The sequence below is a fragment of the Aegilops tauschii genome, chromosome 5 (assembly GCF_002575655.3).
Source record: "Aegilops tauschii subsp. strangulata cultivar AL8/78 chromosome 5, Aet v6.0, whole genome shotgun sequence".
Taxonomy (NCBI): Eukaryota; Viridiplantae; Streptophyta; class Magnoliopsida; order Poales; family Poaceae; genus Aegilops; species Aegilops tauschii.
Genome location: NC_053039.3, coordinates 265,724,793 through 265,749,688, shown reverse-complemented (window position 1 = coordinate 265,749,688; position 24,896 = coordinate 265,724,793). Strand labels below are relative to the sequence as shown.

Below are 24,896 nucleotides of genomic sequence, written 5' to 3'. Positions count from 1 at the left end.
TATGTGTGTCTCGTGAAAGCACTGTTTTTTTCTCTTTTCAAGAAGCACAACCGTGCTTGTCGTGTAAGAAAATTTGTGTCTTCACAAGAAGCAAATATGTGTTTATCATGGAAGCACATTTTTTTCTTTTTCGAGAAGCACAGTTGTGCTTCTTACAAAATCAAATTTGTGCCTCTACAAGATGCAAATACAGGCTTCTCGTGGAAGCATAATATATTTTATGCGCGCGTGCACACAGATGACAAGGCAAAAACCGAACCCCAAGAAAAAACCCATCTAAAACAAGAAAAAGACGTACAGAAAAAAATCAAAACAACAAAACTCAGAGGGAGCGTCAAGCACGTTACATATGCAACGGCTGAACGCACCACTTGGCGTGCTCCCATGTCACCAAAAGTGACCCTGAAGGTCCCCCATAAAGGGTAACCTTTAGTTAGTTGCTCTCGTGAAGCTTATTCTATGATATGAAACAACCTTTAAACATGTTATGACATGAAACACGGAAAACCCTATTTCCCTCTCATTGCGGTAAATTGTTGGGACTATGCATAGATAATCGAGCGAGCGTCCTGAGGTGGGCCGGTCCCTTAAGCGTTTAAGGGATTCCGGTTTTGGGAACCTTCCAGAAGGTTTTAGAACCATATTTTTTTTCCTTTTTTGTTTCTTTTCCTGTTTATTTTTTATTTTCTCTCTTATTTGTTTTCGCTTCTTCTATCCTTTGTTGTTTCAAGTTTATTTTTTAAACATGTTTCTGTTTTAAAAATATCATAAATTTAATATTATTTTTTTTGCAATTTTCATAGACCGTTGAAAACCTTAAAACAATCCTTTTTTAAATTTTATTCTAAAATTCACGTTCACTTTATCAATAAATGTTTGCACTTAAAAAAAATCAGAAGTTCAACAATGTTCTAGTTTTTAGTTTTTCTTCATATATTCAAAAATATTCATTATTTAAAAGTATTGGAAAATTTGATTTTTTTTGCCTTTCCAAATTTTGTTTAGAGTTTCAAAAATTGTTATAGATGTGAAAATGGTTGGCCTTTTCAAATTTTGTTCATGCATTCAGGAAATGTTTGCATTTTCAAAAAAAAAAGGTTTCCAAATTGTTCTTGGTTTCAAAATTTTGTTGACAAAACTAAAAACGTGTTCATATTTTATTCATGATTTCCAAATTGTTCTTAGTTTCAAAACCTTTGTTGTTAGAATTTTAAAAATGTTCAAGATTTTAAAAATAATTTTGTCGAAATATCTTCAAATGGTTTTTTAAAACATGCTCTATTTTTTTGAAATTTCAAAATTTGTTCAAGCTATTCATGAAGATTGTTGTTTTTTCAAACATTATTTGTTTTAGCAAAATCTGTTCACAATTTCCCTAAGAATATAGTTGTCTGAATTTTGCATTATAGTTAGTTCTTAAACATGTGCGCTTACCTGCCAGAGGTCCGAAGTTCGATTCCTAGCAGGTGAATGGGCGCGCTCGCTACAACAGCCACTAATGGGTAGACCCAACCAGGGTGTGTGCGTCTGCCCGAGACTATTTTGACGCAAAATGTGTCAAATAAGAGCTCTCTCCTAGTTGAGCTCGTGTGCGTCAACCAAAGCGTTTTATTTTTTATTTTTCCTCTTCGGATTTTTTAGTTAGTTTTCCGCCCAAAAAACCAACAGTTCTTTTTTAGAACCTATAAATTTTTATAACCTATTTAAAATTAGAAAAGTATATTTTCAAAAGATGTTCAATATATGTTTTATAAAAAATTCTGTGTGTATGAAAAAAATGTTCGGTGTGTATTGAAAAATGTTCACCATATACTAAAATATGTTCAATGTATATACAAAAAATGTTCTTCATAGAGAAAAAAATGTTGAATGTGTATTTTTAAAAAATGTTTACGCATGCTAAGAAAAGTTCAGTGTGCATTTGAAAAAGTTCACCGTATGCTAAAAAAAGTTCAATGTCCATTAGAAAAAAGTGCACCATATATTGCAGAGTATAAAAAAGAAAAGGTGCAAAATTAAAATACCAATAAAATGGAAGAAAAACCCAAGATCTGAAAAAGGAAAAACAAAAATGAAAAAGATGAAAATAAAAAAAAACAAGGGAAAAAATGAGACAGAAGAAGCTTGTTAATTGGGTCGACCCATCTGGAGGTTCATTCAGCGAAGCCTCCCATAAATGACACACATGTGCACTACTTAGGATTGGCCATAGTTAATTAGGATGGTAATGGTGGAAGGCCAGACTGTTAGCCTTGGTGTTTTGTTTCACTTGAGCCGCCTAGGATTCGAGTTCCTTGGAACCTGGTTTAAGACAAAGCGCGCTAACCATGCATGGTGTTGACTTGTGGGACCCCCCCCCCCCCCCTCAATCGGCACTCATAGGACTGTACACATTTTCCAGGAGCCGCAATGCTAGTACAAAATTTGTTTCTTCACACTAGAGCCACTAGGTGGTTGACCGTAGTTTGGGATAACAATCCCTAGTGATCCGCAAACAATGTGGAGTAGTCGGCAGCTACCCTGAGTTTGGCCTAGTGGTTGAGACCGATTCGGAGCTTCGGTCGGACTCCTAATTCGGATGTCCACTCGTTGGGTGGCTTCTTGGACTTGGATGTAACTAGGGGAATGTCTTGTCGCATGTACCTGCTAGTTTGGGCATATAATGCGCTCAACTAGCCTATAAAGAAGGGCAAATGTGTGGGTACATTGGTGAAAACCCAGCAGGGATAAATCTATTCGAATAGCCGTGTCTGCGGTTATAGACAAGTTGGATCTTGTGGACTTGATCCTAGTATAACTTCAACCATAATTGACTAAAACTTTCCAACAGTGTGAGTGCCTTGTGGGTTCTTCATCGTGGGAGATGCGAGGGGGAAGACAAAGTAGTGTTATATTTGCATTAGGTAGGTGAAAAGAGTAGTGGTGACACACCCCTTTACTTTTGTGTGCTCTCTAATCTTATCTCTATAGTGCACGTTGTAGTGTGTCTCTGTAGAATGCTTAGTGCTTGCGTCATTAAACCTTTACTGCTTCCTTGAGACATATTGCATACAGTAGTTATGGACTGTGCAAGTCCTACAAGTACAATTGAGTACTCACCTAGTTTAATTTACTCTTTCGCTTGATTGCCGCCAACCCAGCCGTCAACAATTTAGGAAGCAGGTTTGTTGATGGACGGTGTTAGTTGTTTATCCCATAGATCGCGGTCTGGGCAGAGGTATAGACGCCCTTTGCTTTTATTTAAGCCTTCTAAGGCAATTTGTATTTTTACATGTCTAAGGTTTATTCGCTTATATTGTATGAGCTGTATCTTGATTGAAGGACCCTTTTTGTATTTATTAGTTGAATTTGACTCTTCGAAGGTGTTGTATATATATTGTTGTTGTTGCGGATTTTTTTGTTGCCTGTGTTGTGATGTCGACCATTCCACCACATGGCAAGCATGTTTTGATATGTTCGCTGTGTGAAGGTGGCGCCTTAGGATTGTTATTATGAGGAGGCTAGCGATCGCTAGATCCGCATAGTGTTGATCCCGAGGTGCTACAAGGAGAGGTGGTGGCTAGTGAGAGTTGCGTACTATAACTCTCTCCTGCTGACGGGGGGTTCAAATCGTAGCCGTCAAGCGAATCACACATGATGGAGTGTGTTTTTTGATGCCAATCCAACCACAGGCGGGATCTTCCTTCACGACCTGTTGTGCGTAAAGGCGGTCCTCCTCCTCCGCCCCTACCTCCTCGTGAAGGATACGCTCCTCCTCTTTCGAGGGCGGCACTCAGTCGGGTCGCAGGGGAAGAGGCATGGCATTAGTGAGGGAAGTGGATGATGTGGGTGGTGGGATGAGGTATTCGTACTTGGCGATGGAGAGGGATGTGGAGGCTATGGGTAGAGGTGTTGAATTGGAGTTTGTGGGATATTCGGCCATGGCGACGGTCATTTTATAGCCGTGTGCGGTGGGTGGCGAGAAAATGTGGCATGAAACATGGTGTTATAGCGGTGGTTAGTTGGCACATGGCTGGCCGCCCTTAATTGGCATGCCACGCCATTGATACATGGCGTTTTCCCTCTCTATCATTGACAGGGTGAGGAGATGGGCCGCACGGGAGGATGGTCAAGGAGGTGGATTTTCTTCACGCGAGAGCATTTGGCTAATAGCGCGTGCTCTATATGGAGCCCCCCAACCACCAAAGACGGAGTCTCGTAGCTGGTGGCAGAGGGGATACGACCGTCGGCGACGTACCACGGCGGCCACGACAGCTTTCGACGAGTGCTCCAGAGCGGCCAGTAGCCGGACGCCAACCACCACTGCTGCATCGAGGTGATCATCGCGGCCTCTTTGCCACCATGACCGCAAGGTGTTCGACACTTTGCCCACAAAGGTATGGACAGTGGAGATGAATTTTTCTTCCACCACTTCATTTGTTCATCGGACGATTTTTCGTCGGATGATGAAGATCTTGTGGTGGCTGCATTAGTCGTTCACGACCACATTCAACAGCAGCTTCCTCGGTACAGGGGGTCACTCCCTGGCCGTGCTTCCAACCTAAACCGCAACAGGGAGAGAGGCCACGCCCTGCTCTATGCCGATTACTTTGCGAATACCCCGCTCTTCAAGCCAGATAAATTACGTCGCCGTTTTCGTATGGCAAGGCATGTGTTCAATCGTATCCGAGAGGGAGTGGTTGCTCATGACCCATACTTCGAGTGCAAGACAGATGCCCTTGGCAAGCTTGGATTCTCCTCTTACCAGAAATGCACCGCGGCCATCCGCATGCTTGCATATGGAATTCCAGGCGATCTGGTGGATGAGTATGTGCGTATGAGAGAGACAACATGTCTGATGTCAATGTACAAGTTCTGCCAGGCTGTGATCGAGGTGTTTGGCCCTGAGTACTTGAGGCAGCCAACTGTCGCTGATACAGAGAGATTGTTGGCGACCAACGCAGCTAGAAGCTTTCCAGTCATGCTTGGCAGCATAGATTGTATGCACCGGGAGTGGAAGAACTGTCCATTTGCTTGGCAGGGCCAGTACAAAGGGCATGTCAAAGCGTGCACTGTCATATCAGAAGCGGTGGCTGAGGGAGTCCTGGATTAAGGGGTCCTCGGGCGTCTGGACTATGTAACATGGGCCGGACTAATGGGCTATGAAGATACAAGACAGAAGACTTCTTCCCGTGTCCGGATGGGACTCTCCTTTGCGTGGATGGCAAGCTTGGCGTTCGGATATGTATATTCCTTCCTTTGTAAACTGACTCTGCACAACCCTAGGCCCCTCCGGTGTCTATATAAACCGGAGGGTTTAGTCCGTAGAGGCAATCACAATCATAATCAGACAGGCTAGACGTCAAGGGTTTAGCCATTACGATCTCGTGGTAGATCAACTCTTGTAATCCTCATATTCATCAAGATCAATCAAGCAGGAAGTAGGGTATTACCTCCATCAAGAGGGCCCGAACCTGGGTAAACATCGTGTTCCCCGTCTCCTGTTACCATCGACCTTAGACGCACAGTTCGGGACCCCCTACCTGAGATCCGCCGGTTTTGACACCGACATTGGTGCTTTATTTGAGAGTTCCGCTGCGCCGTCATCCGAGGGTTCGATGGCTCCATCAGTCATCTACAACAATGCTGCCCTAGGGGAGGTTTTCCTCCCCGGCCAGATCTTTGTGTTCGGCGGCTTCACACTGCGGGCCAACTCACTTGGCCATCTGGAGCAGATCGACGGCTATGCCCCAGGTCACCAGATTAGTTTTGGAAATCTGGATTATGTCGCTGATATCCGAGGAGACTTGATATTCCAAGGATTCGCGACCCCAATACATGCTCCAGCCTTAGATCCGGAGCGCATCGCCAGGTCCGAAGACGGGATTACTCAGCCCGCCGGACTAGCTGTTGCTGATGAGCCCAGTACGGGAAAGCCGGAGGAAGTAGTGTTGCTGGCCACCATCATGAGGCCGGACTCTCCTCCGGACACTGGCTCCGAACCCTCGGAGTCAGCATCGTGTGAGTTCGGCCAAGAAGTTTCCTTCCCGCCGTACTCCACGAATTTTCTTCTCCCTGGCAAAACCTCGCCTTTAAGCGAGGCTCTGGACTTGATGTTGTTGGAAATATGCCCTAGAGGCAATAATAAATGGTTATTATTATATTTCTTTGTTCATGGTAATTTTCTATTGTTCATGCTATAATTGTGTTATCCGGAAATCGTAATGCATGTGTGAATACATAGATCACAACGTGTCCCTAGTAAGCCTCTAGTTGACTAGCTCGTTGATCAACGGATAGTCATGGTTTCCTGACTATGGACATTGAATGTCATTGATAACGGGATCACATCATTAGGAGAATGATGTGATGGACAAGACCCAATCCTAAGCATAGCTCAAAGATCGTGTAGTTCGTTTGCTAGAGCTTTTCCAATGTCAAGTATCTTCTCCTTAGACCATGAGATCGTGCAACTCCCGGATACCGTAGGAGTACTTTGGGTGTGCCAAACGTCACAACGTAACTGGGTGACTATAAAGGTACACTACGGGTATCTCCGAAAGTGTCTGTTGGGTTGGCACGGATCGAGACTGGGATTTGTCACTCCGTATGACGGAGAGGTATCTCTGGGCCCACTCGGTAATGCATCATCATAATGAGCTCAATGTGGCTAAGGAGTTAGTCACGGGATCATGCATTGCGGTACGAGTAAAGAGACTTGCCGGTAACGAGATTGAACAAGGTATTGGATACCGACGATCGAATCTCGGGCAAGTAACATACCGATTGACAAAAGGAATTGTATACGGGATTGATTGAATCCTCGACATCGTGGTTCATTTGATGAGATCATCGTGGAACATGTGGGAGCCAACATGGGTATCCAGATCCCGCTGTTGGTTATTGACCGGAGAGGCGTCTCGGTCATGTCTGCATGTCTCCCGAACCCGTAGGGTCTACACACTTAAGGTTCGGTGACGCTAGGGTTGTAGAGATATGAGTATGCGGAAACCCGAAAGTTGTTCGGAGTCCCGAATGAGATCCCGGACGTCACGAGGAGTTCCGGAATGGTCCAGAGGTGAAGAATTATATATAGGAAGTCAAGTTTCGGCCACCGGGAAAGTTTCGGGGGTCACCGGTATTGTACCGGGACCACCGGAAGGGTCCCGAGGGTCCACCGGGTGGGGCCACCTATCCCGGAGGGCCCCATGGGCTGAAGTGGGAATGGAACCAGCCCTTAGTGGGCTGGGGCGCCCCCCATGGGCCTTCCCCCTGCGCCTAGGGTTGGAAACCCTAGGGTGGGGGGGCGCCCCACTTGCCTTGGGGGGCAAGTCTTCCCCCTGGCCGCCGCCCCCCATGCAGATGGGTCTTGGCCGGCGCCCCCCTCCCAGGGGGCCTATATAAAGGGGGGGGAGGGAGGGCAGCAGTACTACAGCCTTTGGCGCCTCCCTCCTCCCCTGCAACACCTCTCCCTCTCGCAGAAGCTCGGCGAAGCCCTGCCGAGATCCCGCTACATCCACCACCACGCCGTCGTGCTGCTGGATCTCCCTCAACCTCTCCTTCCCCCTTGCTGGATCAAGAAGGAGGAGACGTCGCTGCTCCGTACGTGTGTTGAACGCGGAGGTGCCGTCCGTTCGGCACTCGGTCATCGGTGATTTGGATCACGGCGAGTACGACTCCATCAACCTCGTTCATTGGAACGCTTCCGCTCGCGATCTACAAGGGTATGTAGATGCACTCCTTTCCCCTCGTTGCTAGTATACTCCATAGATGGATCTTGGTGAGCGTAGGAAAATTTTAAAATTCTGCTACGATCCCCATCAGTGGCATCATGAGCCAGGCCTATGCGTAGTTACTATGCACGAGTAGAACACAAAGCAGTTGTGGGCGTAGATGTTGCCAATTCTTCTTGCCGCTACTAGTCTTATCTTGTTTCGGTGGTATTGTGGGATGAAGCGGCCCGGACCGACCTTACACGTACGCTTACGTGAGACAGGTTCCACCGACTGACATGCACTAGTTGCATAAGGTGGCTAGCAGGTGTCTGTCTCAACCACTTTAGTCGGAACGGATTCGATGAAATGGGTCCTTATGAAGGGTAAATAGAAATTGGCACATCACGTTGTGGTTTTACGTAGGTAAGAAACGTTCTTGCTAGAAACCTATTCAAGCCACGTAAAAACTTGCAACAACAATTAGAGGACGTCTAACTTGTTTTTGCAGCATATGCCTTGTGATGTGATATGGCCAGAAGATGTGATGAATGACATATGTGATGTATGAGATTGATCATATTCTTGTAATAGGAATCACGACTTGCATGTCGATGAGTATGACAGCCGGCAGCAGCCATTGGAGTTGTCTTTATTATTTTGTATGACCTGCGTGTCATTGAATAAACGCCATGTAAATTACTTTACTTTATTGCTAAACATGTTAGCCGTAGAAGTAGAAGTAATCGTTGGCGTGACAACTTCATGAAGACACAATGATGGAGATCATGGTGTCATGCCGGTGACGAAGATGATCATGGTGCCCCGAAGATGGAGATCAAAGGAGCAAAATGATATTGGCCATATCATGTCACTATTTGATTGCATGTGATGTTTATCATGTTTTGCATCTTATTTGCTTAGAAAGACGGTAGTAAGTAAGATGATCCCTTATAATAATTTCAAGAAAGTGTTCACCCTAACTGTGCACCGCTGCGAAGGTTCGTTGTTTCGAAGCACCACGTGATGATCGGGTGTGATAGATTCTAATGTTCGCATACAACGGGTGTTGACGAGCCTAGCATGTACAGACATGGCCTCGGAACACACGCAATACACTTAGGTTGACTTGACGAGCCTAGCATGTACAGACATGGCCTCGGAACACGGAGGACCGAAAGGTCGAGCATGAGTCGTATAGAAGATACGATCAACATGGAGATGTTCACCGATCTTGACTAGTCCGTCTCACGTGATGATCGGACACGGCCTAGTTAACTCGGATCATGTTTCACTTAGATGACTAGAGGGATGTCTATCTGAGTGGGAGTTCATTGAGTAATTTGATTAGATGAACTTAATTATCATGAACTTAGTCTAAAATCTTTACAATATGTCTTGTAGATCAAATGGCCCACGTTGTCCTCAACTTCAACGTGTTCCTAGAGAAAACAAAGCTGAAAGATGATGGCAGCAACTATACGGACTGGGTCCGGAACCTGAGGATCATCCTCATAGCAGCCAAGAAAGATTATGTCCTAGAAGCACCGCTAGGTGAAGCACCAATCCCAGAGAACCAAGACGTTATGAACGCTTGGCAATCACGTGCTGATGATTACTCCCTCGTTCAGTGCGGCATGCTTTACAGCTTAGAACCGGGGCTCCAAAAGCGTTTTGAGAAGCATGGAGCATATGAGATGTTCGAAGAGCTGAAAATGGTTTTCCAAGCTCATGCCCGGGTCGAGAGATATGAAGTCTCCGACAAGTTCTTCAGCTGTAAAATGGAGGAGAATAGTTCTGTTAGTGAGCACATACTCAGAATGTCTGGGTTACACAACCGCTTGTCTCAGCTGGGAGTTAATCTCCCGGATGACGCGGTCATTGACAGAATCCTTCACTCGCTTCCACCAAGCTACAAGAGCTTTGTGATGAACTTCAATATGCAGGGGATGGAAAAGACCATTCCTGAGGTATATTCGATGCTGAAATCAGCGGAGGTGGAGATCAGAAAAGAACATCAAGTGTTGATGGTGAATAAAACCACTAAGTTCAAGAAGGGCAAGGGTAAGAAGAACTTCAAGAAGGACGGCAAGGGAGTTGCCGCGCCCGGTAAGCCAGTTGCCGGGAAGAAGTCAAAGAATGGACCCAAGCCTGAGACTGAGTGCTTTTATTGCAAGGGAAGTGGTCACTGGAACCGGAACTGCCCCAAATACTTAGCGGACAAGAAGGCCGGCAACACCAAAGGTATATGTGATATACATGTAATTGATGTGTACCTTACCAGTACTCGTAGTAGCTCCTGGGTATTTGATACCGGTGCGGTTGCTCATATTTGTAACTCAAAACAGGAACTGCGGAATAAACGGAGACTGGCAAAGGACGAGGTGACGATGCGCGTCGGGAATGGTTCCAAGGTCGATGTGATCGCCGTCGGCATGCTACCTCTGCATCTACCTACGGGATTAGTTTTAAACCTCAATAATTGTTATTTAGTGCCAGCTTTGAGCATGAACATTGTATCTGGATCTCGTTTAATTCGAGATGGCTACTCATTTAAATCCGAGAATAATGGTTGTTCTATTTATTTGAGAGATATGTTTTATGGTCATGCCCCGCTGGTCAATGGTTTATTCTTGATGAATCTCGAACGTGATGTTACACATATTCATAGTGTGAATACCAAAAGATGTAAAGTTGATAACGATAGTCCCACATACTTGTGGCACTGCCGCCTTGGTCACATTGGTGTCAAGCGCATGAAGAAGCTCCATGTAGATGGACTTTTGGAGTCTCTTGATTATGAATCATTTGACACGTGCGAACCATGCCTCATGGGTAAGATGACCAAGACTCCGTTCTCCGGAACAATGGAGCGAGCAACCAACTTATTGGAAATCATACATACCGATGTGTGCGGTCCAATGAGTGTTGAGGCTCGCGGAGGATATCGTTATGTTCTCAATCTCACTGATGATTTAAGTAGATATGGGTATGTCTACCTAATGAAACACAAGTCTGAAACCCTTGAAAAGTTCAAGGAATTTCAGAGTGAGGTTGAGAATCAACGTGATAGAAAAATAAAATTCTTACGATCAGATCGTGGTGGAGAATATTTAAGTCACGAATTTGGTGCGCACTTGAAATGTGGAATCGTTTCACAACTCACGCCGCCTGGAACACCTCAGCGAAACGGTGTGTCCGAACGTCGTAATCGGACTCTATTGGATATGGTGCGATCTATGATGTCTCTTACCGATTTACCGCTCTCATTTTGGGGCTATGCTTTAGAGACTGCCGCATTCACTTTAAATAGGGCTCCGTTGAAATCCGTTGAGACGACACCGTACGAATTATGGTTTGGGAAGAAACCTAAGCTGTCGTTTCTAAAAGTTTGGGGATGCGATGCTTATGTCAAGAAACTTCAACCTGAAAAGCTCGAACCCAAGTCAGAGAAATGCGTCTTCATAGGATACCCTAATGAAACTATTGGGTATACCTTCTACCTCAGATCCGAAGGCAAGATCTTCATTGCCAAGAACGGGTCCTTTCTGGAGAAAGAGTTTCTCTCGAAAGAATTGAGTGGGAGGAAAGTGGAACTTGATGAGGTGATAGTCACCCCTTCCGTACCGGAAAGTAGCGCAGCGCGGGAAGATGTTCCTGTGGTGCCTACACTGACTGGGGAGGAAGTTAATGATGATGATCATGAAGCTTCGGATCAAGTTACTACGGAACTTCATAGGTCCACAAGGACACGTTTCGCACCAGAGTGGTATGGCAACCCGGTCCTGGAAATCATGTTGTTAGACAACGGTGAACCTTCAAACTATGAATAAGCGATGGCGGGCCCGGATTCCGACGAATGGCTAGAAGCCATGAAATCCGAGATAGGATCCATGTATGAAAACGAAGTATGGACTTTGACTGACTTGCCCGATGATCGGCGAGCCATAGAAAACAAATGGATCTTTAAGAAGAAGACAGACGCGGATGGTAATGTGACCATCTATAAGGCTTGACTTGTCGCTAAGGGTTATCGACAAGTTCAAGGGGTTGACTACGATGAGACTTTCTCACCCGTAGCGAAGCTGAAGTCCGTCCGAATCATGTTAGCAATTGCCGCATACTATGATTATGAGATATGGCAGATGGACGTCAAAACGGCATTCCTTAATGGCTTCCTTAAGGAAGAATTGTATATGATGCAGCCGGAAGGTTTTGTCGATCCTAAGAATGCTAACAAAGTATGCAAGCTCCAGCGCTCAATCTATGGGCTGGTGCAAGCATCTCGGAGTTGGAACATTCGCTTTGATGAGATGATCAAAGCGTTTGGGTTTACACAGACTTATGGAGAAGCCTGTGTTTACAAGAAAGTGAGTGGGAGCTCTGTAGCATTTCTCATATTATATGTGGATGACATACTATTGATCGAAAATAATATAGAATTCTTGGAAAGTATAAAGGCCTATTTGAATAAGTGTTTTTCAATGAAGGACCTTGGAGAAGCTGCTTATATATCAGGCATCAAGATCTATAGAGATAGATCAAGACGCCTCATTGGTCTTTCACAAAGTACGTACCTTGACAAGATATTGAAGAAGCTCAATATGGATCAGTCCAAGAAGGGGTTCTTGCCTGTATTGCAAGGTGTGCAATTGAGCACGGCTCAATGCCCGACCACGGCAGAAGATAGAGAAAAGATGAGTGTCATCCCCTATGCCTCGGCCATAGGGTCTATTATGTATGCCATGCCGTGTACCAGACCTGATGTAAACCTTGCCGTAAGTTTGGTAGGAAGGTACCAAAGTAATCCCGGCATGAACACTGGACAGCAGTCAAGAATATCCTGAAGTACCTGAAGAGGACTAAGGATATGTTTCTCGTTTATGGAGGTGACGAAGAGCTCGTCGTAAAGGGTTACGTCGACGCTAGCTTCGACACAGATCTGGATGACTCGAAGTCACAAACCGGATACGTGTATACTTTGAATGGAGGAGCAGTAAGCTGGTGCAGTTGCAAGCAAAGCGTCGTGGCGGGATCTACATGTGAAGCGGAGTACATGGCAGCCTCGGAGGCAGCACAGGAAGCAGTCTGGATGAAGGAGTTCATTACCGACCTAGGGGTGATTCCCAATGCGTCGGGCCCGATGACTCTCTTCTGTGACAACACTGGAGCTATTGCCCTTGCCAAGGAGCCCAGGTTTCACAAGAAGACCAGGCATATCAAGCGTCGCTTCAACTCCATTCGTGAAAGTGTTCAAAATGGAGACATAGATATTTGTAAAGTACATACGGACCTGAATGTAGCAGATCCGTGGACTAAACCTCTCCCTAGAGCAAAACATGATCAACACCAGGACGGAATGGGTGTTCGATTCATCACAATGTAACTAGATTATTGACTCTAGTGCAAGTGGGAGACTGTTGGAAATATGCCCTAGAGGCAATAATAAATGGTTATTATTATATTTCTTTGTTCATGGTAATTTTCTATTGTTCATGCTATAATTGTGTTATCCGGAAATCGTAATGCATGTGTGAATACATAGATCACAACGTGTCCCTAGTAAGCCTCTAGTTGACTAGCTCGTTGATCAACAGATCGTCATGGTTTCCTGACTATGGACATTGGATGTCATTGATAACGGGATCACATCATTAGGAGAATGATGTGATGGACAAGACCCAATCCTAAGCATAGCTCAAAGATCGTGTAGTTCGTTTGCTAGAGCTTTTCCAATGTCAAGTATCTTCTCCTTAGACCATGAGATCGTGCAACTCCCGGATACCGTAGGAGTACTTTGGGTGTGCCAAACGTCACAACGTAACTGGGTGACTATAAAGGTACACTACGGGTATCTCCGAAAGTGTCTGTTGGGTTGGCACGGATCGAGACTGGGATTTGTCACTCCGTATGACGGAGAGGTATCTCTGGGCCCACTCGGTAATGCATCATCATAATGAGCTCAATGTGGCTAAGGAGTTAGTCACAGGATCATGCATTGCGGTACGAGTAAAGAGACTTGCCGGTAACGAGATTGAACAAGGTATTGGATACCGACGATCGAATCTCGGGCAAGTAACATACAGATTGACAAAGGGAATTGTATACGGGATTGATTGAATCCTCGACATCGTGGTTCATCCGATGAGATCATTGTGGAACATGTGGGAGCCAACATGGGTATCCAGATCCCGCTGTTGGTTATTGACCGGAGAGGCGTCTCGGTCATGTCTGCATGTCTCCCGAACCCGTAGGGTCTACACACTTAAGGTTCGGTGACGCTAGGGTTGTAGAGATATGAGTATGCGGAAACCCGAAAGTTGTTCGGAGTCCCGGATGAGATCCCGGACGTCACGAGGAGTTCCAGAATGGTCCGGAGGTGAAGAATTATATATAGGAAGTCAAGTTTCGGCCACCGGGAAAGTTTCGGGGGTCACCGGTATTGTACCGGGACCACCGGAAGGGTCCCGAGGGTCCACCGGGTGGGGCCACCTATCCCGGAGGGCCCCATGGGCTGAAGTGGGAAGGGAACCAGCCTTTAGTGGGCTGGGGCGCCCCCCATGGGCCTTCCCCTGCGCCTAGGGTTGGAAACCCTAGGGTGGGGGGGCGCCCCACTTGCCTTGGGGGGCAAGTCTCCCCCCTGGCCGCCCCCCCCCCCCCATGCAGATGGGTATTGGCCGGCGCCCCCCCTCCCAGGGGCCTATATAAAGGGGGGAGGGAGGGCAGCAGTACTACAGCCTTTGGCGCCTCCCTCCTCCCCTGCAACACCTCTCCCTCTCGCAGAAGCTCGGCGAAGCCCTGCCGAGATCCCGCTACATGCACCACCACGCCGTCGTGCTGCTGGATCTCCATCAACCTCTCCTTCCCCCTTGCTGGATCAAGAAGGAGGAGACGTCACTGCTCCGTACGTGTGTTGAACGCGGAGGTGCCGTCCGTTCGGCACTCGGTCATCGGTGATTTGGATCACGGCGAGTACGACTCCATCAACCTCGTTCATTGGAACGCTTCCGCTCGTGATCTACAAGGGTATGTAGATGCACTCCTTTCCCCTCATTGCTAGTATACTCCATAGATGGATCTTGGTGAGCGTAGGAAAATTTTAAAATTCTGCTACGATCCCCATCAGATGTGATCCCTCGTCATTACAGAGGAGCAATGTCCGAACTACGCCCAGCCCGGACTAGGGGCTGAGCAGGGAATTTTACGTCCCACCCACCACCCACTTCATAGCCACTGTCGAGGACTTAACTGACATGCTCGACTACGGCTCCGAAGACATCGACGGTAGGGACGACGATGCCGAAGAGGAGCAGGCCGAAAACCCGCCGTTTACCGGACGTTGGATGGCCACTGCTTCGTATGATGTGTACATGGTAGACACACCCGAAGAGGGTGACGGCAATGACAAAGAAGATCCATTTGAGGATAAACCTCCTGAGATACAACCAAAGCGCTGACGTCAGCGACGCTGCTCTAAATCACGCCGCGGAAAAGACAGCAATGCCGGCACCGGAGACGACAACACTCCGGACGATGCCGAAGACAAAGAAGACCCCGTCGAGCCAACTTTTGAACAGGACGATCGGGAAGATGGGCAAGTTAGCCCCGACGAACAGGCCATAAACGAAGACTCGGAGGACAGTAATTATCTCCCACTCTCCGAGGATGAGGTAAGCCTCAGTGACGAAGACTTTATCGTACCTGAGGAACCTCTCGAGCAGGAGCGCTTTAAGCGCCGGCTAATAGCCACTGCAAGGAGCCTGAAAAAGAAGCAACAACAGCTTCAAGCTGATCAAAATCAGCTCAACGATAGATGGACTAATGTCCTGGCAACCGAGGAATACGGCCTCGAGCGCCCAACCAAAAGTTACCCGAAGCGCAAATTGCTACCTCAATTCGATGACGAGGCCCTCGAGCCCGTACCATCAGCATGTAATGCGGCTGACCGACCACCACGTGGCCGGGACAAAACGGTAACTCAAGCCGAACACTAGCCCATACCACTTCCCCGTAAAGGTAGAGATATAACAGCTCGGGGATACACATATGACCTGCGGCAGGACCTGGACCGTAGAGCAGGTCAGACCAAATCGATCTACGGATCACGGGGGCGTGCCCCGATGCGCGACGATGACTATCTAGCTGGACGAGACAAGCATAATCACGCCTGGGCCGAAAACCGCAGATGGACTCCATCCGAGCTGCGTCGCAACTTGGCCCGATATAGAGGCGCCGCACACCCCCTCTGCTTCACTAATGAAGTAATGGAGCACGAATTCCCAGAAGGGTTTAAACCCATGAATATTGAATCATATGATGGAACAACGGATCCCGCGGTAAGGATTGAGGATTTTCTTCTCCATATTCATATGGCCCGCGGTGATGATCTTCATGCCATCAAATACCTCCCGCTAAAACTCAAAGGACCAGCTCATCACTGGTTGAATAGCCTGCCTGAGAACTCCATCGGCAGCTGGGAGGACTTGGAAGGCGCCTTCCGCGACAACTTCCAAGGTGCATACGTCCGACCTCCGGATGCCGATGACCTAAGTCACATAGTTCAACAGCCCGGAGAGTCAGCCAGGAAATTCTGGACTAGGTTCCTAACTAAAAAGAACCAGATCGTCGACTGCCCGGATGCCGAAGCCTTAGCGGCCTTTAAGCATAGCGTCCGCGACGAATGGCTCGCCCGACACCTCGGCCAGGAAAAGCCGAAGTCCATGGCAGCCCTCACGACACTCATGACCCGCTTTTGCGCGGGCGAAGATAGCTAGCTAGCCCGTAGCAATAATAATTCAAGCAAACCTGGCACCTCTGTAACCAGAAATAGCAACGGCAAGCCCTGACACAACAGGCACAAGCGTCGAAGCAACGGTGATAATACCGATGACACGGCTGTCAACGCCGGATTTAGTGGCTCCAAGTCCAGCCAGCGGAAGAAGCCATTTAAAAGGAACAATCCGGGCTCATCCATCTTGGACCGCATACTCGATCGTCCATGTCAGATCCACGGCACCCCCAATAAACCAGCCAATCATACCAAGAGAAGTTGTTGGGTCTTTAAACAGGCCGGCAAGTTAAATGCCGAGAACAAGGAGAAGGGGTTGCAGAGTGAGGACGACGACGAGGAGCCCCGTCAACCAAACACAGGGGGACAGAAGAAGTTTCCCCCCCAGGTTAAAACGGTGAACATGATATACGTTACCCATATCCCCAAGAGGGAGCGCAAACGTGCGCTCAGGGACGTCTATGCGATAGAGCCAGTCGCCCCAAAATTCAACCCATGGTCGTCCTGCCCAATCACCTTCTATCGCAGGGACCATCCGACCAGTATCCGTCATGGCGGTTTAGCTGCACTGGTCCTCGACCCAATCATTGATGGATTCCACCTCACGCGAGTCCTTATGGACGGCGGCAACAGCCTCAACCTGCTCTATCAGGATACAGTCCGCAAAATGGGCATCGATCCATCAAGGATCAAAACCACAAAAACTACCTTTAAAGGAGTAATACCAGGAGTAGAGGCCCGCTGCACGGGTTCAATCACATTGGAGGTCGTCTTTGGATCTCCGGACAACTTCCGAAGCGAGGACTTGATCTTCGATATCGTCCCCTTCCGTAGTGGCTACCACGCACTGCTCGGACGAACTGCATTTGCTCGATTCAATGCGGTACCGCACTATGCTTATCTCAAACTCAAGATGCCCGGACCACGCGGTGTCATAACAGTCAATGGAAACACGGAATGCTCCCTCCATACTGAGGAGCACACCGCGGCCCTGGCAGCAGAAGTACGGAGCGGCCTTATCAAGCAGAACCTTAATTCGGCGGCCAAGCTCCCGGACACTATCAAGCGAGTCCGGACTACACTGCAGCGGGACAGTCCAGCTCGTCAGGAGTCAGATTAGCAATTCGGCCTCCATCTCAGTCCCGACCAAATGGCGGCATACGTACCGCGCGTACATAACTATGCACTCAAAATACCATGGGCAGAGACGGAGGCATAACTAGATTGCGGTCCATAATACGGCTCGTCCTTCCTTGGACACACATACCTTTCTTTTTTCTTTTTATCCTTTTCAGGTTTCTCTTCCACAGGCCCCTCCCGACGGCCTGATCATCGGTCCTTTCGAAGGATGGATACACCAAGGCGGCAAGCAGCATAAGCGTGTGGGGAAATCTCTAGGCGTTCTCCTTGACGATCCCTCTACCTGTTCTCAGGACCCGCACGTAGCTCCCCCTTGGTCTGGGCATGTTAAATAGCCCTTTTTGCTTATCACACTATTTATATACATATGCCTTGACGTATTAATCAAAACAGTTTGCGGCCCAACTTACGTGGCACCAGCTTACTACTTCATTTTTTGTCGCTATTTTTATCAATTGCACCCGTACACTTTGGTATGCTTTAAATCGCCAGGGGCTTCATTGCGCTCCATACTACGGCAACAAAGTCCGAACACTTTTACAGTATAGTTCGGCACCCCAAAATTGGCATTATATGCATCGGCTCCGAATCATGTCTTTGGTCAATAGTTGGGTTGCTCGGCTCCTATGCTTACTACCTTACGTTCTGTCCTATCGGCTAGGGTAGTAAAGGGAGAACTACTGCGATTGTGTTTCTGGTTTATCCGAGCAAATACCTCAGTAGAGAAAGCCGAAAACTGACTGTCATGATGCGGCGAGAGCTGGTCAGCTATTCGGAGGTTACAAATCTTTTGCGATTTTTTCCGCATTACGCGAGGATCGGCCTTCACCCGATCAGGTGTCCACAGCACCCTAGTCCGGATTAACAAACACTGGGGGCTGCGCCTACATTTCTATTGTTAAACTCCTATGGCTAAGTGAGGGTGATAAAGCCACATAGTCCAATTGCCTGGTTCGCCGCGCTAAACACCTCCTTCAAGGACCAACCTTTTGGATCAAGAGTGTTTAGGTTTCAACCCGAACACCCCCGTACTACCTATGTGGGGGCTGAAGCCAACGACTGGCCAACTCTTAGATTTAACAAAACGGCCGCACGGGAGGTAAATTTTTTAAAATAACAAGCATTATATTACATAACGACTTTGTTTCATAATACAGGAAGGGATAATATGAATGACTTCATTCAAAGATAATGTCTTTTGAACACCGGCCCTCTACAATGCGGGATCCCTTCAGGACATCATCAAAATACCGCTCGGGCGTGCGGTGCTCCTTGCCCGCGGGCGGTCCCTCGGTCGCGAGCTTGACGGCGTCCATCTTTGCCCACTGCACCTTGACGCGGGCGAAGGCCATCCGCGCACCTTCGATGCAGACCGACCGCTTGATGGCATTAAGCCGGGGGCAGGCATTTACCAGCCGCTTCACGAGTCCGAAATAGCTGCTGGGTATGGCTTCGGCAGGCCACAAATGGATTATCAAATCCTTCATGGCCAGTTTGGCCACCCTATGCAGTTCGGTCAGCTGTTTCAGCTGATCGCTAAAGGGCACCGGACGCTCTGGCACAAGGTATTGCTGTTGGGGAATGTAGTAATTTCAAAAAAATTCCTACGCACACGCAGGATCATGGTGATGCATAGCAACGAGAGGGGAGAGTGTGTCCACGTACCCTCGTAGACCAAAAGCGGAAGCGTTATGACAACGCGGTTGATGTAGTCGTACGTCTTCACGATCCGACCCATCCAAGTACCGAACGCACGGCACCTCCGAGTTCAGCACACGTTCAGCTCGATGACGTCCCATGAACTCCGATCCAGCAGAGCTTCGAGGGAGAGTTCCGTCAGCACGATGGCGTGATGACAGTGATGATGATGCTACCGACGCAGGGCTTCGCCTAAGCAGCGCTACGATATGACCGAGGTGGATTATGGTGGAGGGGGGCACCGCACACGGCTAAGAGAGATCAATGATCAACTTGTGTGTCTATGGGGTGCCCCCTGGCCACATATATAAAGGAGCGGAGGAGGGGAGGGGCCAGCCCTCTCTATGGCGCGCCGTAGGGGAGTCCTACTCCCATCGGGAGTACGATTCCCCCTTTCCTAGTAGAACTAGGAGCCCTTCCAAGTAGTAGGAGTAGGAGAAAAGGAAAGCGAAAAGAGAAGAGAAGGAAGGAGGGGGCACCGCCCCTCCCCCTAGTCCAATTCGGACTAAGCCTTGGGGGGCACGCAACCTCCTCTCTCTCTTTCCCTTAAAGCCCAATAAGGCCCATATACTCCTCGACGAATTCCCGTAACTCTCCGGTACTCCGAAAAATACCCGAATCACTCAGAACCTTTTCGATGTCCGAATATAGTCATCCAATATATCGATCTTTACGTATCGACCATTTCGAGACTCCTTGTCATGTCCTCGATCTCATCCGGGACTCTGAACTACCTTCGGTACATCAAAACACATAAACTCATATTACCGATCGTCACCGAACGTTAAGCGTGCGGACCCTACGGGTTCGAGAACTATGTAGACATGACTGAGACACGTCTCCGGTCAATAACCAACACTGGAACCTGGATGCTCATATTGGTTCCTACATATTCTACAAAGATCTTTATCGGTCAAACCGCATAACAACATACGTTGTTCCCTTTGTCATCGGTATGTTACTTTCCCGAGATTCGATCGTCGGTATCTCAATACCTAGTTCAATCTCGTTACCGGCAAGTCTCTTTACTTGTTCCATAATGCATCATCCCGCAACTAACTCATTAGTCACATTGCTTGCAAGGCTTATAGTGATGTGCATTACCGAGAGGGCCCAGAGATACCTCTCCGACAATCGGAGTGAGAAATCGTAATCTCGAAATACGCCAACTCAACTTTAGCATGGCAGGTTCTCACAATGATATCAACATGCTGCAGCGTTCTCCAGTCTTCGCAAGGCTTGCAGAAGGCTACTCCCCACCTGCCAACTTTGATATCAACGACCACCAGTACAACAAGGGATACTATCTAGCTGATGGTATATATCCTCAGTGGTCAACTTTTGTGAAGACAATCTCGAGCCCTCAAGGTGAGAAGAGAAAGAGATTTGCCCAAATGCAAGAGAGTGCTAGAAAGGATGTGGAACGTGCTTTTGGTGTGCTTCAATCCCGATGGGGTATCGATCGAAACCCTGCACTGTCATGGGATGAAGGGAAGCTTTGGGAGGTGATGACTACTTGTGTGATCATGCACAACATGATCGTCGAGGACGAGCATGATGACAGGATCTTCGACCAAGGATTTGATTATCAAGGTGAAAATGTTGAGCCCCTGCCCCAAGAACCGGCCACGTTTGAACAGTTTGTCCAATTCCATCATGAGCTGCGTGATTGGCACACTCATTTGGATCTTCAAAATAACTTGGTTGAGCACGTGTGGGATCACATTGGCAACCAATAGATGTATTGGTTCATTATGTTCATTCAAGACAATTTCGATTTGGTTGTAAAACTATTTTATTAGAGACAATTTCAATTGGGTTGTAAAACTATCTTTATTTCCAGACAATTAATATTTGGACGTGCAAACTTGTTTTGATATGAAAATATGGGCATTTTTGGCCCTGGCGGACAGGATGGGGCCGACGGATGCGGCCGCGCGCTAGGCGCACGGCCACCGCATCCCAGGACATGCGTGGATACGACCCCATTGCCGTACCCAAACAGACCTAATCCGGGCAAAGCGGACGTCCTCGTGCGGTGGAGTTGGCCTTAGTGGTTAGTCGATCGGGCCGGTATATAGTTGTACACAAAGCTCCATGGGCATGCTCACACTTGGGTAGCGCGCAGCGACCATGAGTGTGAGGTCATGGGTTGGACTTGTCAACCGTATGCCACGTGAGCAAAATACTGTAGATAAATGCCACTAGTGACCGTACTTTTGAACATCTTAGCAAGCTTCGTTACCGTATTTAATGTATTTTGAAGTCGGGTGGAAAGTGAGACACTTGAGTCAAGTTTAGCTATATTGTACGTACAGTAGATGAATTTCTGTGTTTGGTGAAAAAGGAGTGTACGTTGGCACTAGCAGATTGGCGAGGGAGGCATTGCGAGGAGGCGCCAATCCAACTCGTGTAGGGCAGCGCAGGGCAGCAGAATCGAGGGGATCCTCCTAGGCGGGCGGGTGGCATCCACCTCGGGATCCGAGCGGATCGTATCAGGGTCCTTTTTGTTTTGCAGAGGTGGGGTCTCCTCAGGCGCAGACAGACGGAGTGCAGGAGGGAAGGAGGGAGGGTCGGAGGGACAGCTTTCCTTTGGAAAAAAGCCGCATGCAGTCCCAGTCCCGTGCAAGTACTCGTCTATCGGCATCCACAGCCAGCTGTGGCCCCTCCCTCGTAGCGCTTGCTTACCCTTCCGGAAGACATGAGGAGGCCATGCACAGAGCGTCGACGGGTCGTTCCGAGCACACGACGGACCGGCACAAGCATTTCCCATGTACTAGTGGTTTTATTTATATTATATTATGGACGTCAAATCCCTTCCTTCACCTTTTTTTTTTGAGCTGCCTTCCTTCACCTTTGGATGAGCAAACGGCAATGCACACGGATCTTCTGTTGGGGGGCAGGCACGACGGGACCCTTCCCTTGTTGTTGGTTCGGGCGCCGCATGCGAGCGACGGGCGCTGGCATTGTGAGGACCGGCCGGCCTGGTACACCCACCATCAGCCCCTGCGGACAGCACTGCTCTCTTTTCCTTGCAAAAAAGAAAAAGAAAAAGAAACAAGAACGGCGGTGCTCTTCCAAGGGGTTGGGGGCTGGGGGCAGAATCAGATCAGGTACGAAGCCTGCGTGGAAAGCCGCCTTCCTCTCCATCGCCGCAAACAAACAGGGCAGAATATATTCTCAACTTTTCTTCGCGGGCATTTGAAGTTGAAATGATTCGATGCATGCTAGCTAGGCATGAATTTGAAGATGAAATAATTCTTCGATGCATGCAAGGATGGATGGATTATGGATCGATCCATGATTCTACCAACGATCACAACTCCTCAGGGCTAGACGCGTATGTATACTCGATCACATGCCGGACAGATGGAGGGAGAGGTCAGGTCGCCAGGACGTGATGCTGACCTTGGTCTGGACGTGGACCAACTTAGAGATGGGCCGGTCGCCAGGACGTGCTTCATCTGCTCCAAGTGGGTCTGCTGCTAGGAGTTGGCGACAGTGCTGTACGACTGAAGTATGGACATGCATGCATGCACGATGCGGGGCTCAGCTGTGGAGAAAAACAAGAGGGGGCCAATGGACTTTAGTTCCCGACGTACGGTAGACGGCGGTCCAATGGAGACGCGGCGGGCGCAGAGGGAAGCGACAAAAGCAAAAGGGGAATATCTCCAATTTTGTAACTAGGCACTGCATTAATTTTTGTTTGTTTGAGGGAAGGCACTGCATTAATTTTTGTTTGTTTGAGGGAAGGCACTGCATTAATTAGTCGTAGCGTGGTCGAATCGATGAAGGTATTGGCTTAGTCATGCATGGGCATGGCCATATTGTGCGCACGTCCGTCTGACTTGTTAATCCATGTCATACACTGGCACACAAGTATCTGTAACTCGCATTAGCAACCTATACATGTATTGATGTATATATACGTTTAAAAAAATTACACACAAACGATCAACATCAGGTGATCATGCATCCATACCAATCATGCATGCAGCGTTGCGTATTAAGTAGCATCGCGTCGTCTCCTACAGTGGGCAAATTAAGCTTGCATTTGCATAGTAAGTAGAGCAGCACGCTTGCATATATAGGTGAACTCGTGTAGGTCTCGAGTGGAATGGACGAGAATAAAAGTGCGTGAACCACACGAAATGCACAGCTAGCCTTCTTCTGACGGAGAATCTCGCAGCAGAGAGAACAGCTTGGCGGTTACCCGACAACATGCTCAGCCTTAGGGCATGAACAAAGGAAGCATCACCTAGTGATGCCCCAGCCCATCCAGCTAGGAAGAAAATAAAACGAGGCATCGGCTTGGTACTTATCAGCCAACGCGCTAAACTGAGCCAGCCGTTACCATGCCCCCACGCTGGCGTCATCTTCTACCTAGCACCCAGTTCCATCTCTCACCTCCTTTTCCCCTCTTTCTCCTCTCTTTTCTTCCTTCTCCCATGAAGCACCCGCCTCCTCTGCAAGCCACTCTGACATACTGCGAGGCTACCATACCAGCTCCACCTGGCATCCGAGCCTAGTTGGACAATGGGGCATCAGGTTTGAAGCATACCATTGGCCATGCCCTTACAGCTTTCATCCTTTGCACCAGAAGACCGTGGTAGACTGGTAGTACGACTCGACCACATGCCGGACAGATGGAGGGAGAGGTCAGGTCGCCAGGACGTGATGCTGACCTTGGTCTGGACGTGGACCAACTTAGAGATGGGCCGGTCGCCAGGACGTGCTTCATCTGCTCCAAGTGGGTCTGCTGCTAGGAGTTGGCGACAGTGCTGTACGACTGAAGTATGGACATGCATGCATGCACGATGCGGGGCTCAGCTGTGGAGAAAAACAAGAGGGGGCCAATGGACTTTAGTTCCCGACGTACGGTAGACGGCGGTCCAATGGAGACGCGGCGGGCGCAGAGGGAAGCGACAAAAGCAAAAGGGGAATATCTCCAATTTTGTAACTAGGCACTGCATTAATTTTTGTTTGTTTGAGGGAAGGCACTGCATTAATTTTTGTTTGTTTGAGGGAAGGCACTGCATTAATTAGTCGTAGCGTGGTCGAATCGATGAAGGTATTGGCTTAGTCATGCATGGGCATGGCCATATTGTGCGCACGTCCGTCTGACTTGTTAATCCATGTCATACACTGGCACACAAGTATCTGTAACTCGCATTAGCAACCTATACATGTATTGATGTATATATACGTTTAAAAAAATTACACACAAACGATCAACATCAGGTGATCATGCATCCATACCAATCATGCATGCAGCGTTGCGTATTAAGTAGCATCGCGTCGTCTCCTACAGTGGGCAAATTAAGCTTGCATTTGCATAGTAAGTAGAGCAGCACGCTTGCATATATAGGTGAACTCGTGTAGGTCTCGAGTGGAATGGACGAGAATAAAAGTGCGTGAACCACACGAAATGCACAGCTAGCCTTCTTCTGACGGAGAATCTCGCAGCAGAGAGAACAGCTTGGCGGTTACCCGACAACATGCTCAGCCTTAGGGCATGAACAAAGGAAGCATCACCTAGTGATGCCCCAGCCCATCCAGCTAGGAAGAAAATAAAACGA

At 48.1% G+C, this 24,896-nt stretch overlaps 1 protein-coding gene across 1 annotated transcript; it reads left to right on the top strand.

The window, feature by feature from the left end:
* Positions 1 to 4,378: 4,378 nt before the first annotated feature.
* On the top strand, positions 4,379 to 21,056 carry LOC141022758 (uncharacterized). The gene is made up of 2 exons (XM_073499011.1): positions 4,379 to 4,979; positions 20,506 to 21,056. The coding sequence occupies exons 1-2, from the start codon at positions 4,379 to 4,381 to the stop codon at positions 21,054 to 21,056; spliced, it is 1,152 nt and encodes a 383-aa protein (XP_073355112.1).
* The last annotated feature ends 3,840 nt before the right edge of the window (positions 21,057 to 24,896 follow it).